The following is a 16,917-nucleotide window of genomic DNA, read 5'->3' on the forward strand; positions in this document are numbered from 1 at the left end:
TGTTTTTCCTAAATCTGAGATTAATCCATGGCATAGTATTATGTGAAAATGTAGAATAAAAAATTCTATCAATAATTGCAAATATGTAAATGCTGAAGATGCATGTGGATAAAGATTGAGGGAACAAGGACAAATAAAACATTGAGGTGTTCAGGTGATAGTATTATGGCCAATTTGCGTCTCGTTTTTTTTTAGTTTTTAATTTTAAGTATTGTTCTGCAAAAGGAAAATTTAACAAATAAAAGCAAACACATACAGGAAGACATGCAAATAGTGATAGTCAGAGAAAAAACATCCAGCCTCATTATAAAAAAAAAAAAAAAAGATACCATTTTCCATTTATCAAAATGACAGTCATTAAAAATAAGATAATAATCAGCACTAGCAAAGTCTCAGGAAATAATATGTCAGTATAGTTCTGACTAGAGTGTAAATTTGTATACACTTTTAAGGGAAAATTTGACAAACTGTATCATAAAACATAAAGTGACAATCCTTTGATGAGGCAATTCCACTTTTAACAACATATCCTAGGTAAATAAGAATGTATGCAAAGTTCTAGCTAAAAGGGTATTCAGTGAAGCCTTGTTCATAGTATATAACAATTAAAAATAACTTAAATGTCTATTGTTAGTGAGCTTTGTTCAGTGAATTACCCATACAATAGGATATTACGCAGACATTAAATTATGTGGTAAATTTTATCATAATTAAATTACTAAATCATAATTAAATCAATAATAAATTATACTATATTTAAGGACAATAAAGGAAGTTTGTAATGTAATAACTGAAGAAAGCAAGTAACTAAAGATGGTCTTTGTTTTTGTTAAAAATTATTTTATATATACATATATGTATGTCATACGCATCTATACACACATAAATCGTTGATTTTTGCTCACGTGTAACATTTAAAATGTATTATTTGATATTATTACATTATTTATTTGTATTGCTTATACAGCAACACTTAATAAAAATAAAAGTAACATGAGTTTTTTCGTCTATTAAGTATGTAAGTTTAAAAAAATATGGATTAGATAACACGAAGTTCACAGCGCTTAGCTGATGATCAATAAATATTAGTTCCTCTCCCTTTCCAGTGACAGGAGGTATTTAAGCACAAGTTAGAAAATGGCAGACCTGGGATGTAGTTGAAGAAATTTAGGCAACAAGTTTACATCAGATGACCTCTAAAGCTCCTTTCAACTCCAGTGCTTCAACATTAGAACAATTCTTCCCTACTCACCTTTCAAACAATCAACTGGGATAATACAAAAAATCATTGTTTTATTGAATATCTAGTAGTTGTGTCACTATTACTAACATTGTACACTGCGAATGGGAGGGGGGTAGTGTGAAAAAAAATCAGGCAGTGGAAAAAAAAATCCACGAAAAAAAATCGTGGAAAATCATTTCCACGAGGGAGGCCTGATGCAAATCTCAGCCCATCTTCTGACAGCTCTCTGGCTCCTCTTTTTGTGAATGACTGAGTGGCGGTCCTTAGGCCTCAGAGCAGACACTATCGGTGAGAAACAGTACTTTAAAAGAGAGAATTACTTTCCTTTTCCAAGGAGCTGCCGGGTGAACCAACGCAGAGGAGCGCGGCGCTCTTTCCAACTGCCTGTGAGTGTGGGGGACATTCAGTAAGGCACGGCCGGGGCGCTGTCTCCCTAGGTACAGACAGCGCAAGACGTGAGGGCCTCTCCCTTTGCGCCCTTCGCCGCCGGGCGCCAGGAGGTCGCACTACCCGGGGACAGACGTGGGACCCCGCGGAGCAGGAGGTGTCCGACAGACTCCCTCACAGCCCCCACGTGCACGACTGGCGCCGGGAGGCGGGGGCCACGGGCGGGGGCGGGGCGAAGGCCACGGGGCGGGGCGCCAGTTGCGCGCGCGGGGCGGGGGCGGGGCGCGCAGCGTGGTCTGGGCCGGCCCGGCGCTCCTTCTGCTTCCGCGCCCAGGCCCCGCAGGCCGAGCTCCTCCCCCGGCTCGGCCTCTGTCCCCTCCCCTGCCCTCTCTCCTCCTCCTCCTCCTCTTCCTCAGTGAGGCGCTCCTCCAGCAGCCAGGCAGCATGGCGGCTGTGGAGACGCGGGTGTGCGAGACGGACGGCTGCAGCAGCGAGGCCAAGCTCCAGTGTCCCACCTGCATCAAGCTGGGCATCCAAGGCTCGTACTTCTGCTCCCAGGTAGACGCCTGCTCTCCCACGGCGCCGCCGCCGCTGGCGGACTTCCTTCCCTCTGTGCCTGCCCTCGCGGCCGGTCGGGACGCGCTCCTCCTCTTCCACCCCCCGGGCGCGCCTGCCGCGCTTCCTCCTACCCCCAGCCGCAGCGCCGCCGCCCCCTCCCGCCTCCGGAGAGCCTGGGCCCCTTCGACGCGGGCGCGGTCTGCAGCGGCCATGTGGGCTGGGGGCGGAAGCGGACTTGTCCCGGGTAGCTCGGAGGTCCTAAGGCGCCGCGTTTAGGGGCGGGTTCCCGCCGCGCATCTCCTGCCGGTGCTGGGGCTACCAGGTGTGCGGGCTACCCGAGACAGGTGGGGACGCCCCGGGGAGGGGGCACGCCCCTCTGGCTTGTCTCCACAGCTCCCGGCAGGACTCTGATCGTGGTCACAGGGGGCTGCGGAGCTGGGAGTCACTCTGGTCCCGGCGGGATTGGAGGTCGGAAGACACCCACTCGGTTTTGAGGACTGGGTTGCCTGGGGGTGGTGGGGGTCGCAGAGAGAAGGAATGTTAGCTCCAGCCCCACCTGTGTCCTTGTGTTTTACTACCGCGCTTTGACACTTAAGCAACTTTGGACGTGGGGATAGAGAGGGGTCTGTAATTCATTCTTTTGCTTTGGCACCCAAAATTATTAATTTAGAAAACCGTAAGTTAGCGTTATGAGTCACCGTTCTCATTTACTGAATTTCCCACTAAGGGAAAAAGTCAGTTCCATTAAGGGTTATGCTTTAAGGCCGTGGTGTATTTTAGTAAGTTTTGTGCAGTGGAGCAAACCCAGCACTGAATGGGGTCTTGACAGAAACGTGTGCCGGTGTTTATGTTTACTGAAGAGTACTAGTGTTCCGGTTGCATTGGAACAGAGTATTGGCAGGGTAGCAGTGGTAAGGCTCGTAGTTACAGTACAGATTTGTTGAAGAGAGACACGTGAAAGTTCAGGTTTAAATTAGTAGCGTCCTGTGGGGAGAAGAGCATGAACAAAGAGTCTGAAGGCCTGGGCAGGGCCCTGTCCTTGCCAATTACAGTGCAGTCTTGAACTAGTCAAGTTACCTAACCTTTCTGAGCTCCCACTGTGCGGAGGGAAAGGTGATACTTTCACTTAACATATTTCACAAGGTTGTTCTGGAGCTCAAATTATCCAGTAAATGGAAATGTTGGTAAAACGTGAAGCACTTTTTTTGGTTTTAGAGGCTGTCAGTGCAGTGCAACACTGCCATATAAAAATTATCAATGAATGGAATAGAAACAAATATATAAGAACAGTAAATACAAGAATATGAATATCTTCAATATAAGCTATGTAAACCTAAAGATGTATGTAAAATAAACAAATCCTTCAGGTCACAACACTTGTGCATAAGCCATTATGAGAGATCCTAGCTATATTGTATAGGTCATGTTTTTAGATAGGATATGATCCTTGACCTTGTTAATATCATTTGGAAAAAGTTGCACATGAGAAGAGTTGCTCTTTCTAAAAATAGCATTAGGACTACTCAGCATGCTAAACCTGGTATGAGTCCTTTTGTTTCTTAGAAATAATTTTCAGATTCTCATTTGTTGAAGCCTATGTGGGACCTGGATTTAAAACAAAACGAAACAAAAACCCAATAATTTGCTTTTGGAAATTATGTACCATCTTTGTGTGGAATAATGTGGTTTTCATTGCGTTTAAGATTAGGTGGCATTTTGTAATGCCAAATGAGTTAATGTGTACACACACTTACCTGTTGAGATTTTAGAAAGGTACTGTGAAACTGTATTCATCCAGCATAGGTGATGTTCCCTTAGGCACGGTATTATTCAATAGAAAGAACATTGGCTCATTAAGGTTTGTGGAAAAATGCCAACACAGTTATGAAAACATGAAACTAGGGCTTCTCCTTGCCACTTCTCTGATCATCTTCACTAGGAGTGGTCTGTCTTCTGTCTGCTTCTCTGGTCGCCAGCCTGGCTGTCTGGCCAGCTTGTGTGGAAACAAGCTGAGAGCAAGACTACAAGAGGCCATAACAGAAGTAAGCCTTTCTTTTCCAGTTACTTCCTCACATCCCCTTCTTTATTTCCTTTATAATACTTTATACAATCTGTAATTTTCTCATTTATTTTCTTATTTATCTGTTTTTTAATTGGAAGGTGAGTTTCATGAATAAGCTGTCTCGTTCACTGCCCTCTTATTTCTCAACATGATGCTCTGTATGCAGTAGGTGGGCAGTGAGTGTTTGAATCAATCATAAGTGTATCACAGGGCTGCATAGAGAGGCTGCATTTGAATCATGACTTAATCATTTACTAGCCATGTGACTTTGGGCAAATAATATAGCTTCTTTATTTTCTGTTACATCCTTTTAAAATGGGGCCATTAATAGTACAGGGTTCAGTCTTCAGTAAATACTAAGAGTATGTAAAACATTTTGCACATTGGTAAATTTAATCGATGTTAGGTTTTTTTTTTAATATGAAATTTATTGTCCAGTTGGTTTCCATACAACACTCAGTGCTCATCCCAAAAGGTGCCCTCCTCAATGCCCATCACCCACTTTCCCCTTCCTCCCACCCCCCATCAACCCTCAGTTTATTCTCAGGTTTTTTTTTTTTTAATGTATATTTCTGAGAGACAGAGCATGAGTGGGGGAGGGGCAGAGAGAGAGGGAGACACAGAATCCAAAGCAGGCTCCAGGCCCTGAGCTGTCAGCACAGAGCCCGACGTGGGGCTCGAACTTACAGAGTGTGAGATCATGACCTGAGCCGAAGTCGGTCGCTCAACCAACTGAGCCATCCAGGCGCCCCTATTTTCAGTTTTTAAGAGTCTCTTGTGGTTTGGCTCCCTCCCTAACTTTTTTTTTTTTTTTTCCGATGTTAGGTCTTAGTGTTATACTGTGTTTTATGCTTAAGGTAGAAATATTTTTATCTGAGATGCTTAAATTTTTTTTAAGTTTATTTATTTTTAGTAATCTCTACACCTAATGTGGGGCTCAAACTTACAACCCTGATATCAAGAGTCACGTGCTCCTCTGACTGAGCCTGCCAGGCACTCCTAAGATGCTTAATTTTTTTTGTCTTAAAAATTTTTTTTAATGTTTATTATTTATTTTTAGAGACAGAGATATATAGAGAGAGACAGAGCAAGAGCAGAGCAGGGGCAGAGAGAGAGGAGAACACAGAATCTGAAGCAGGCTCCAGAATCCAAGCTGTCAGCACAGAGCCCGATGAACTGTGAGATCATGACCTGAGCTGAAGTTGGATGGTTAAGTGACTGAGCCACCCAGGCACCCCTAAAATGCTTAATTTTAAGAAAAGTTTTGGTCCTTTAAATGAGTAAAATCTGTTTTACTTGAAAATCAAGCTTTTCAGGAGTTGATGTTTGATGGTATTTCCTTATAGCTGCATGTCCATTTTTATTTAATAGTAGTTTATTTTTTATTTTAATTTTTTTTATGTTTATTTTGAGGGGGAGAGAGAGAGCACAAGTGGGGAAGGAACAGAGAGAGAGGGAGAGGGAGGGAATCCCAAGCAGGCTCCACAGTGTCACCACAGAGCCCGATGCTGGGCTTAAACCCACAACCCTGTGAAATCATGATATGAGCCGAAATCCAGAGTTGGATGCCTAACCAACTGAGCCACTGAGGCGCCCCAGTAGTTTAGTAGTTTCAATATTAGTATAGGAGTTTACTTTTACTTCCTAGGAGTCTGTAAGAATATTTTGAAGATGGAGGCTGTGCTTTACTTATTTTCATTTTCTCTACCTTGTACACTGTAGGCACTTAGTTTATTAACTGAAAGAAGAGAGGTTGATGGGCCTGAGAAGAAAAGCAAAGAGCATTCTTGCCCTTAGTGAATATCAGCCCAGGGCAGATGCTACCTTGTGTGTAGTTAAAGGATCAGCTGAGAAGACATGAGTGATTTCCAATCATTTATAAGATACAATAACTAAAAGATAGTATAGTGTGAGTGGAAAGAGACTGGGTATATAGTCTGACCTAGGGTTAAATCTTTGCTGCTATGTTCTTGGCTAAGTTCTCTCTTAAATTTGTAGTAGAGGGCTAATGGTGTATCCTCTTCATGGAGCTGAGGGGAAGGTGAATAAGAGCGTGCAAAGTGCTTAGCACAGTGTTCAGTGAGTGGTTTTATTATGCATATTGCCTCACATTTAATACCCTTACACTTAGTTATGAGGAAGGTTTAAAAATGTTTAGGAAGAAGTATCATTTGTTTATGAAAAATATTTTTTTAATTATGAAAACAATTTTTAAAAAAATGTTTATTTGAGAGAGAAAGAAAGTGTGTGCATAAGAGGGGGAGGAGAGAGAAAGAGAGAGAGAGAGAGAAAATCTCAAGCAGGCTCTGCAATGCCAGCGTAAAGCCTGACACAGGGCTTGATCTCATGAGCCATGAGATCATGACTTGAGCCGAAATGAAGACTGAGACACCCAGGTGCTGTAAAACAATTTTTATTCTCCATAATAGCTATCAAAAAGTAAAATTATAAAATAATGTTATTTACAGTAGCACCCAAAGAAATCAAATAACTAGGGAAAATCTAATAAAAGCAATGAAAGATCTCTACACTAAAAAAAGTATGTAGCAGTGCTGAGAGAAATTAAAGAAAAGCTAGAAATGGAGGTATATATAGGTATACCTAATTGTATTGTGCTTGCTTTATTGTGCTTTACAGATACTGTGTTTTTTGTTTAAATTGAACGTTTGTGGCAACCCTGTGTCAAGCAAGTTTCTTGGCCCCATTTAGCTTACTTAGTGTCTCTGTCACATTTTAGTAATTCTCAGAATATTTAGAACCTTATCATCATTATTATTTTATTATAAATTTTTTAGTTTGAGTATAGTTGACACACAATGTGACATTAGTTTCAGGTGTATAACAGTGATTCAACACCTCTGTACCTTTAGGCTGTGCTTACCACAAATATAGCTACCATCTGTCACTATACGGCACTATTACAATATCACTGACTACGTTTCCTGTGCTGTGTCTTTTATTCCCATGCCTTATTCATTCCATGACTGGGAGCCTGTATCTCCCACTCCCCTTCATCCATTTTGCCTACCCCCCACAGATGTGCTCCTGTCTGTTTATGAACATTTTGAACAAAGTCTTGCAGTAGATTCTTTCAAAGAAGCAGTGGCAAAGTAAGGTGATGAACTGGGTCTCCAGGAAAAAGTTGAGTAGCTGAGCCTCTTGTGGGTTGGAGTTGGAAAGGAAGGAAGGAATTGCCCTTCCAACATACAGCATCTTTGAAATGCAACCCTGTCCTCTGAAATTCTTTCTCCTTTTGTATCAAAGTTCCTGATAATGCAGTGTATTTCTGGAACTCATCTTCATCATTGATGGAGATATTACCATATTGTATTTTATAGGGATTATCTTTACATTCCTCACATTATGTCATACCACGCCTAGATAACTTTTGTAAGTTAGGTGATTGGGTATAACTATCAGAGCTTCTTACGAAGCTCATCGATCTTATAAAGATCATTGTTGGTTTGCAGACTTTGTGGTGGTCAGTGGGGATCTTTTTTTTTTTTTTTTAAAGCTTATTTATTTATTTATTTTGAGAGGGACAGAGAGACAGAGAAGCCCAGGCACGCTCTGCGCTGATAGGACCCACCAGTGTCGGGCTCGAACTCATGAACCATAAGATCATGACTTGAGTCAAAGTCAAGATGCTTAATCGACTGAACCACCCAGATGCCCCAGTGGAGATCTTTTTATTGACATGCTTATATTATAAACAAACGTGTTGGCATTTTGGCATGAGTTATACTTATATTCCAGTAGAACTTATAAAAAGCAAGCCTCTGGGGCACCTGGGTGGCTCAGTCGGTTAAGTGTCTGACTTTGGCTCCTGTCATGATCTCGAAGCTCGTGGGTTCGAGCCCCATGTCGGCCTCTGTGCTGACAGCTCAGAGCCTGGAGCCTGCTTTGGCGTCTGTGTCTCCCTCTCTCTCTGTCCCTCAACTCACACTCTGTCTCTCTCTCAAAAAATAAATAAACTTTTTTTTTTTTTTTTAAGCAGCATTTGGTAGATAATCAAAAGTGGAACAAGTCTTTAATGAATTTTTTAGAGATTGAAGGGCTGTTGGTAGTAGGTGTGATCTTATATTGTTCATACAGTTTGTGGATAGATGTTTTAGTCGCTTTTTTTCTTTTTTTTTTTTTTGGTGAGTCTTTTTGACATACAAAAAATTATTTGGCATACAAAATTTTTAGTTTGGTCTTAGTAATATTGGCAGGGGTGGCATGACAGACACATAAGCACATAGCTAAGCGCATGCTTAGCTCTAGATGTTAGGAGGGAAAAGCAATGGCATGGTAACTCCTGTATTAATTACTGAGGAATTGTCCTTGGTATTAATAGCAAACACATTTAGTAGATATAATATAGGCAGGCATACTCTGTAAAGCAACTATTGTGAATCTCTGCATATCAAAGATTTAATGTAATGGAGTATAAATATAATTACTACCCTTTCTGCTTGATCATGAACCTCTCCTGACCTCACAGTTTCAACATGAAGCATTTGCTTATTCATGCTTGGGCAGGTAGTACTCCTAGCTCAACAATTACACCTTTTTCTTTTGATTTCTTTGATTAGTATCAGTCTTGTGTGTGGCTTTGAATAAAGAGCAATTCAACACACTCTGTAAGCTGTGTCTTCTTGTCTCAACGTGTTTGGCAGCTATAGTTAAACCTGGGAGAGGGACCCTGTAATTCTTCCCCCGAGTTATATATTGCAAGTAAGTTCTCTTGTAGCACTTGCTATTCGCAATAGCTAAGTTGTGGAAACAACCAGAGTGTCCATGGGTGGGTGAATGGATAAATAAAATGTGGCATATACACATAGTAGAATACTATACAGCCTTAAAAAATGAGAGTCTGCAGTGTGCCATGACATTATATTAACTGGTACAAGCCAGTTAACAGACACTACATGATTCCACTTACATGAGATATCTAAAATAGTCAAATTCATAGAATCAAAGAATATAATGGTAGCTGCCAGGGGCTGGGAGGAGGGAGAAGTGGAAGGTGCTAATCAGGCAGTAAGTTTCAGTCACACACACACACACACACCCACCCCTCTAGAATAAGCTCTAGAGGTCTGCTATTCAACATTTTACCTACAACAAGGAAAATTATGTTGACACTTAAAAAAAAATTCTCTCCTGTTTTTGTCTCCAGTAACTTACCTGTTTTACCATAAAATTCAGTAGGGACTTCTTCCTGATACACTAGAAGTGTGCCATGTCTGTTGGAAAGCATTCTTAAAAACACTGTTAGCTGGGGTCTGCTAGTGTCCCATTTATCTGGGTCATAGCTCAGGCCTCTAGTGGTTAGGGTAAAAAAGATAAATTGTGACTGTAGCAATTTCCTTAATAAAGTAAGAGGAGACAGAGACTTCTCCATATTGTAAACCTGTCTTTAATGATTTTCCCTTGATGAAAGGTACAAAAGGGCAACCTTTTATATCACGTTCCGAAGGCTACTTTGTCTTATCCATCAAGCTATGACGTTAAATCACTCAGTAAAATAGGTAAATGTAAGTGCCATTAGACCTGCCTTGGCTTCCCCCTCCCTCCCTCAAATGGGATGTGACTTTTTGGGTGAAGGGATTTATTTTATTCCTGGTTATTTTGCTAATTGGTACTACTGATAGGTTTGATTATTTGAATACTGATAACTTTGCATTGTTCACTACTAAGCAAATGCAGAGAAAAATATAAATGCAGTTATTGTGTGAATAATTTAGTATTGTTTTTGAATTGAGGTTTTAGGTACCTTAAAGTCAGGATCTATATATAAATATTATCTTTTTTTTCTTTGCTAAATTGTTTTCGTTAGATTTTGAGTAGAATTAAAAACTAGTGGTAAATCATCCATAGAATCTAAAAAGAAAAAAAAAAGACATGGTAAATGCCTAAGCACTTAAGTTATTAAAAAGAACATTACTAGTAAAACAAGTAAAACCAGAAGGCTCCCACGCTTTCCTCACACAAGAGGTACTACATATCCTGAATTTTGTGTTTATCATTCATTTGCTTTCCCATATGTTTGATTCCTTAGATAATGCATTGTTTACTTTTGATGTTTTTGAAAATTTTGTAAATGAAATCACTGCTAGTATTCTTGTGCAACTTGCTTTCTTCGTTTAACATTAAGTTCTTAAGATTCATTCGTGTTGTGTGTAGCTCTAGCTCATTCATTTTCATTCTCTATGGTATTCCAATGAATTCATATATCATAGTTTATTCATTTCTTTGTTAATGGAAATTTGGGTTGTTCTAAGTTTTTGTTATTGTAAACAGTGCTGCTTTAAATAGTCTTGTACCTAGCTCTTGGTGCCTGTGTGCAAGAGTTTCTCCTGGGTATATACCCAGGAGAAAAATTCTTGAGTCATAGGATACGTATGTGTTTAGCTTTATTTTGATGGTGCCAAATTGTTTTTCAATGCGCTTGTACTTCTCCTCCCATCATCCAAAACTTTATATTGTTCTGTATCCTAGCTAGGACTTGAAATTAACAGACATTTTGATTTTTGTCAATCTGGTCTTTTGTGTTACTTTTGAATAACAACATTCATTGGGTTATTTGTATGTTTGTAAACCTGAAAAAATTTAACTGTCTCCAGGGACTTAATAGTTCCTTGTACAAACAGGAAGTACTTTAAAAAAGACAAGTGATTGAATCATTGTGTTGTGCACATGAAACTAATATTATATGCAAGTATACTTCTCTTAAGAAAAATAACAAGGAGGGGCGCCCGGGTGGCTCAGTTCATTAAGCATCCATCTCTTTGTTTTGGCTCAGGTCATGATCTCATGGTTCATGGGTTCAAGCCCCACATTGAGCTCTGTGCTGACAGCACGGAGCCTGCTTGGGATTCTGTCTCCCTCTTTCTCTGCCCCTCCCCTGCTCACTCTCTGTCACTCTCAAAAATAAATAAATAAACATTAAAAAAAATTTTTTTTTTTAAAAAAAGAAAGAAAAATAACAAGGAGGTGCTAAGTGAAAGTTAAAGACAAATAATTATTTTTTCCTTTATTTTACAATTTTATTAAGTTCCCTAGTTTTTTATTTCGAACAGTTTCAAACCATAGAAAAACTTAAAGATGAATATTATAACTAATTGCAGTATACTCATCACCTAAATTAATGTTGTGCCTTGCTTGCTTTGTGTCTGCTTGTGTGTATATTGCATTTTTGTATGTATTTGTTGAAACATTTGAGAATAAGTCACAGACAACATGACACCACAGCCATTAACTATTCAACATGCGTTCTCTAACGACAAGGATGTTTTTCTTTCTTAACTACAGTGCCATGATTACATTTAAGAAAATTGACAAGGATTCCCTAATGTCGTCTAATAGTCAAGCCTGTTCATATTTGTCAGTTATTCGCTAAGCACGTCTTTAATAGTTGTATGTTTTGCTTTTTGTTATTTTTGGAATCAAAATCCTATCAAAGCTCACAGATAGCATTTGATTGTCCTCTCAGCCTCTTTGAATTTGGAAGAGTTCTCTCATCTTTATTTCATGATGCTGACTTTTACAGAGACTACTCAGTTGTCTTATAGAGTATCACACATTCTTGATTTTTTTATTATTTCCTTATAGTGTCTTTAAGTTGTTCTTTTATCCCCTGTATTTTCCTTAAGCCAGATATTAGGTCCAGAGGCCTAATTGGAATATGTCAAGATTCCCTTGAAAAGACTCCTGGGTGATGCTGTGTGCCTTGTATTGTATCACATCAGGAGGCACAGAACACCCGGTTGTCCCACCACTAAACTTGATCTCTTTGTTAAAGTGCTACCAGATCACCACTGTAAACACATTTTTCACTTAGCAATGACTGTGTAATCTGTGGGGTGATCCTCTGGCACTATGAGAATATGCTTTTTTTCAACATGCTTTCTCCTAGTGGTTTTAGTATCCATTAATGATGCTTGTCTGATAATTATTCCAAGAGGGGTTGCAAATGGTGATTCCCCTCCCCACTGCATTCTGGCATTTAATAGCTGATTTTTTTTTCTTGTAAGGAAGAGTTTATCTTTATCAACTGGCTAATAAATTATGTTCCACCTAAAAACGTACTATAATATTCCTACTAAAAAGACATGTAACGGTAATGCATCGGTCACTTTAAACGGTCACAAATGTTTGTTGGAGTTTTCACATTTTTCAGTATAGGGACCTTTGAATTTTTTTCCCCTTCGTTAAACATTAAAATAGGTTACAGTCCTTACTCTTTTTGATGTTCAAATTGTCTCAGATACAGTCAGTGGTACCACTTTCAAAGTGACTTCTGTAGCTTTTTGACCTTCCTTCATTAGTCTCTGATTGCTTCCTGGCTTTCTGCTACAAGACAAATCAGATTTACCTTGTAATTTCCCTATCCCAGACATAGAATCAGTCCTGTCTCTAAGGAGCTCTTGTTTTTGGTAGGAATGTCTTTAGAAATCGAGATCTGGGTGCTTTAAGTATGTTTCATGCTCCTGGAGTGTCCTTGTCTCTAGGAAAAGGAGTAGTAAGATCTTCGGGAAATTTTGCTGAAGACCATATGAGGGACATAAATAAAACCTCTACAGGGCAGTCTTTCTAAAGGAGTACACTAAATAGGTGAAAAAATGCTATAGGTAAGGACAGGTCCTAGAAGACCTCCTGAAGGAGGTGAGTTAAGAACTGGATTTTTTTTTTTATTTTTTTTTTATTTTTATTTTTTTAAATTTTTTTTTTCAACGTTTTTAATTTATTTTTGGGACAGAGAGAGACAGAGCATGAACGGGGGAGGGGCAGAGAGAGAGGGAGACACAGAATCGGAAACAGGCTCCAGGCTCCGAGCCATCAGCCCAGAGCCTGACGCGGGGCTCGAACTCACGGTCCGCGAGATCGTGACCTGGCTGAAGTCGGACGCTTAACCGACTGCGCCACCCAGGCGCCCCAAGAACTGGATTTTGATAAATTACAGAAATAACTGAAAGTGGAAAAGTGAATCAGAAGGTGTGCATTAGGGTGTAGGAGAGGACATTCTTTCCAGGGGAAGGATGAACTTACGGAAGTAGAGATGCAAGCTGAGAAGGTGTTGTGTCATAGCAAATAGAGTAGCTTTACTGTAGTGAAGAGTAGGGGTAGTTAGTAGGGACAGAGACCTTGCTGTTCCCTTAAGCATATTTTTTGAAAATGTAAATATCTCCTTTTGGTTTTCATTGCAAAAAGCAGTACATGATCTTTGCATAAATTTAATAGAAGCATGTAAAGTAAAAAGTCCAGGGGCGCCTGGGTGGCGCAGTCGGTTAAGCGTCCGACTTCAGCCAGGTCACGATCTCGCGGTCCGTGAGTTCGAGCCCCGCGTCAGGCTCTGGGCTGATGGCTCGGAGCCTGGAGCCTGTGCCTGTTTCCGATTCTGTGTCTCCCTCTCTCTCTGCCCCTCCCCCGCTCATGCTCTGTCTCTCTCTGTCCCAAAAATAAATTAAAAACGTTGAAAAAAAAAAATTTAAAAAGTCCATCATGATGATACCTAGAAGAATGTTAACACTCTGGTTAATTATCTTTCCAGACTTTTATATTTGTATTGCATAGAAGTTAAGAGCATAGATAGTACCTCAAGAGGGCCTGCATTTAAAACCTGGCTTTATGTTTTTTGGACATGTTAATTAATCTGTGTCTCAGTTTTCTCATCTGTAAAATGGGATGATAATATTACCTACCTCTTAGAGTTGTAGGATTAACAGCATTGATACATGGTAAGTGTCTAAATCTGTGCTTGGCATATAGTACATGCTCAAATGTTAGCTGTTTTTATTTTTTCAAAACAAAAATGAGGTCATTGCTCTTACATAGAGCTATTCAGTTTTAGAACTTAACCTTTTTTTTTTTTTTCCCTTTAAATTTATTCTGAAAGAGAGCGTGCATGAGTCAGGGGGAGTGATGGAGAGAGAGGGAGAGAGAATCCCAAACAGGGATTCTGACATGGGGCTTGATGCTATGAACCATGAGATCATGACCTGAGCTGAAATCAAGAGTCGGTCTTAACTGACTGAGCCACCCAGGTGCCCCTTAACTTTTTTTAAAGTTATGTCTTTTTTTTCTTATTGTAAAAAAACCCACAAACGACCACTGTCACCATTTTTAAGCGTACAGTTTTGGTAGTGTTAAGTATATCTACTACATTGTTGTTGCGCAGATCTCCAGAAATGTTTCATTTTGCAGAACTGAAACCCATTAAATAACAACTCTCCTTTACTCCCTTCTTCTAGCCTAGCTACCCACCATTGTGCTTTCTTTATACATGAATTTGAATATTTTAGATACTTCATACAAGTGGAATCACATAGTATTTGTCCTTTTGTGACTGGCTTATTTCACTTGACATAGTGTCCTTAAGGTTCATCCATGGTGTAGCAAGTGACAGGATTTAGTTCCTTTTTATGGCTGCAGAGTGTTCCATTGTGTGTATGTACCACATTTTGTTTGTCTGTTCATCCTTTGGTAGACATATGGGTTGCTCCCATCTCTTGGCTATTGAGAACAGTGCTGCTGATGAATGTGCTGTCCAAATGTCTCTTTGACCCTGCTTTCAATTCTTTTGGATATATATTCCGAAGAGGCATTGCTGGATCTTTAACTAGTTATATGTTCATTTTTTGAGGAACCATCATACTGTTTTCTATAGCAGCTACATTATCCCAGTATGGTTTACATAGTAGTTTACAGTTCCACCAACAGTACACAAACATCCCAGCTTCTCCAAATCCCTGCCAGTATTTTCAGGTTTTTTTGATAGTAGCTTATCCTAGTGGGTGTGAGATGATATGTCATTGGGTTTTGATTTATATTTCTCTGATGACTAGTGATATTGAGCATCTTTTCAGATGCTTATTGGCCTTTTTATTTATTTTTTTCAAATCATTGTTGGAGAAATGTCTGTTGAAGTCCTTTGCCCATTTTTTAAATCAGGTTATGTGATTTTTTTCTAGTTGGGTTGTAGGAGTCTTTGTATATTCTGGATATTCACCCCTTATCAGATACATGATTTGCATATCTTTTTTACCATTCCATAGGTTGCCTCTTCACCTTTGATTGTGTCCTTTGATGAGCAAAAGTCTTAATGTTTGATGTAGTCCCACTTTATTTTTGCTTGTGTTGCCTTTTCTTTTTGGTGTCACATGCAAGAAATCATTGTATCTAATGTCATGAAGCTTTTCCCCTGAGTTTTATGGTTTTGGGCCTTATGTTTACTTCTTTAACCAATTTTTAGTTAATTTTTATATATGGTGTAAGATAAGGGTCCAACTTCATCTTTTGCATGTGGATCTCTAGTTTTCCTAACACCATTTATTGAAGGGACTGTCCTTTCCATATTGAGTGGTGTTGGTACTCTAATAAGGTCATTTAACTATATATCTGGGGGTTTATTTCTGGACTCCATTCTATTCCAGTTGTCTCTATATTTGTCTTAATGGCAGTATCATACTGTTTTGATTATTGTAGCTTTGTAGTATGCTGTATGTATGTAGCATGTAGTATGACACTTTGTAGAAGTGTCAGTCTTCTGAGTTGGTTCTTTTTAAAACTAATTGTTTTGGTTGTTTGGGGTCCCTTTAGATTCCATATGAATGTTAGGACGACTCTTCATTTCTGCAAAATAAGTTTTTGAGATTTTAATAGTGATTTTGTTGAATCTGTAGGTTGCTTTGGGTAGTACTGACATCTTAACAGTATTAAGTCTTTCAATCCATAAACAGGACTGCTTTCCATTTGTATGTGCCTTTAATTTCAGCACTGTTTTGTAATTTTCTGTGTATAAGTCCCTTGCCTTGTTAGATTTATTTCTAGGTATTTTATTCTTTTTGATGTTATAAATGGAGTTGCTAATTTCCTTTTCAGATTATTCACTGTTAGTGTATAGAAACATTGTTGCATGTTGATTTTGTATCCTTCAACTTTACTGATTTTGCATATTAGTTCTAATAGTTTTTCACTTTAGAATCTTTAAGAAGTTTTCTACATATAAGATTATGTCATCTGTGAAGTAAGATAATTTTGCTTTTCCTTTCTAGTTGGAAGCCCTTTATTTCTCTTTCTTGCTTAATTGCTCTGGCTAAGAATTCCAATACTGTGTTGAATAGCAGTGGTGAGAGTGGGCATCCTTGAGTTATTTCTGGTCTTAGAGGAAAAGCTTTCACTCTTTTTCCATTGACTGTGATGTTAGCTGTTGGCTTTTATTATGTTGAGGTTAGTTTCTTCTGTTCCTAACTTAAGTGTTTTTATCATTGAAAGCGTGTTGACTCTTGTCAAATGTTTTTCCTGCATCAATTGATAATGACTTTGATTTTTGTCCTTCATTCTGTTAATGTAGTGTTGAATTTTATATACTGATCAGTTGACTTTGTGTGTGTTGAACCATCCTTGCATTCCAGGAACCCATGTCATCATGGTGTATAATTTTTTAAATGTGTTGTTGGATTTGGTTTGCTAATGTTTTGTTGAGGATTTTTGCATCAATATATTTATTTTTATTTTTATTTTTTTAAATGTTTTTTATTTATTTTTGAGAGAGACAGAGACAGAATGTGAGTAGGTTGGGGGCAGAGAGAGAGGGAGACACAGATTCGGAAGCAGGCTCCAGGCTCTGAGCTGTCAGCGCAGAGCCCGATGTGGGGCTTGAACTCAGGAGTCGTGAGAT

At 39.3% G+C, this 16,917-nt stretch overlaps 1 protein-coding gene across 1 annotated transcript in view; it reads left to right on the forward strand.

The window, feature by feature from the left end:
* The first annotated feature begins 1,925 nt into the window (after positions 1-1,925).
* METAP1 (methionyl aminopeptidase 1) overlaps positions 1,926-16,917 on the forward strand; it is a 57,838-nt gene continuing 42,846 nt past the window's right edge. The window contains exon 1 of the mRNA XM_049630913.1: positions 1,926-2,188. Within this exon, the coding sequence (XP_049486870.1) occupies positions 2,075-2,188 (114 nt within the window). The 5' untranslated portion in view covers positions 1,926-2,074. The remainder of the gene's footprint in view (positions 2,189-16,917) is intronic.

The sequence above is a fragment of the Panthera uncia genome, chromosome B1 (assembly GCF_023721935.1).
Source record: "Panthera uncia isolate 11264 chromosome B1, Puncia_PCG_1.0, whole genome shotgun sequence".
NCBI classification, from domain to species: Eukaryota; Metazoa; Chordata; class Mammalia; order Carnivora; family Felidae; genus Panthera; species Panthera uncia.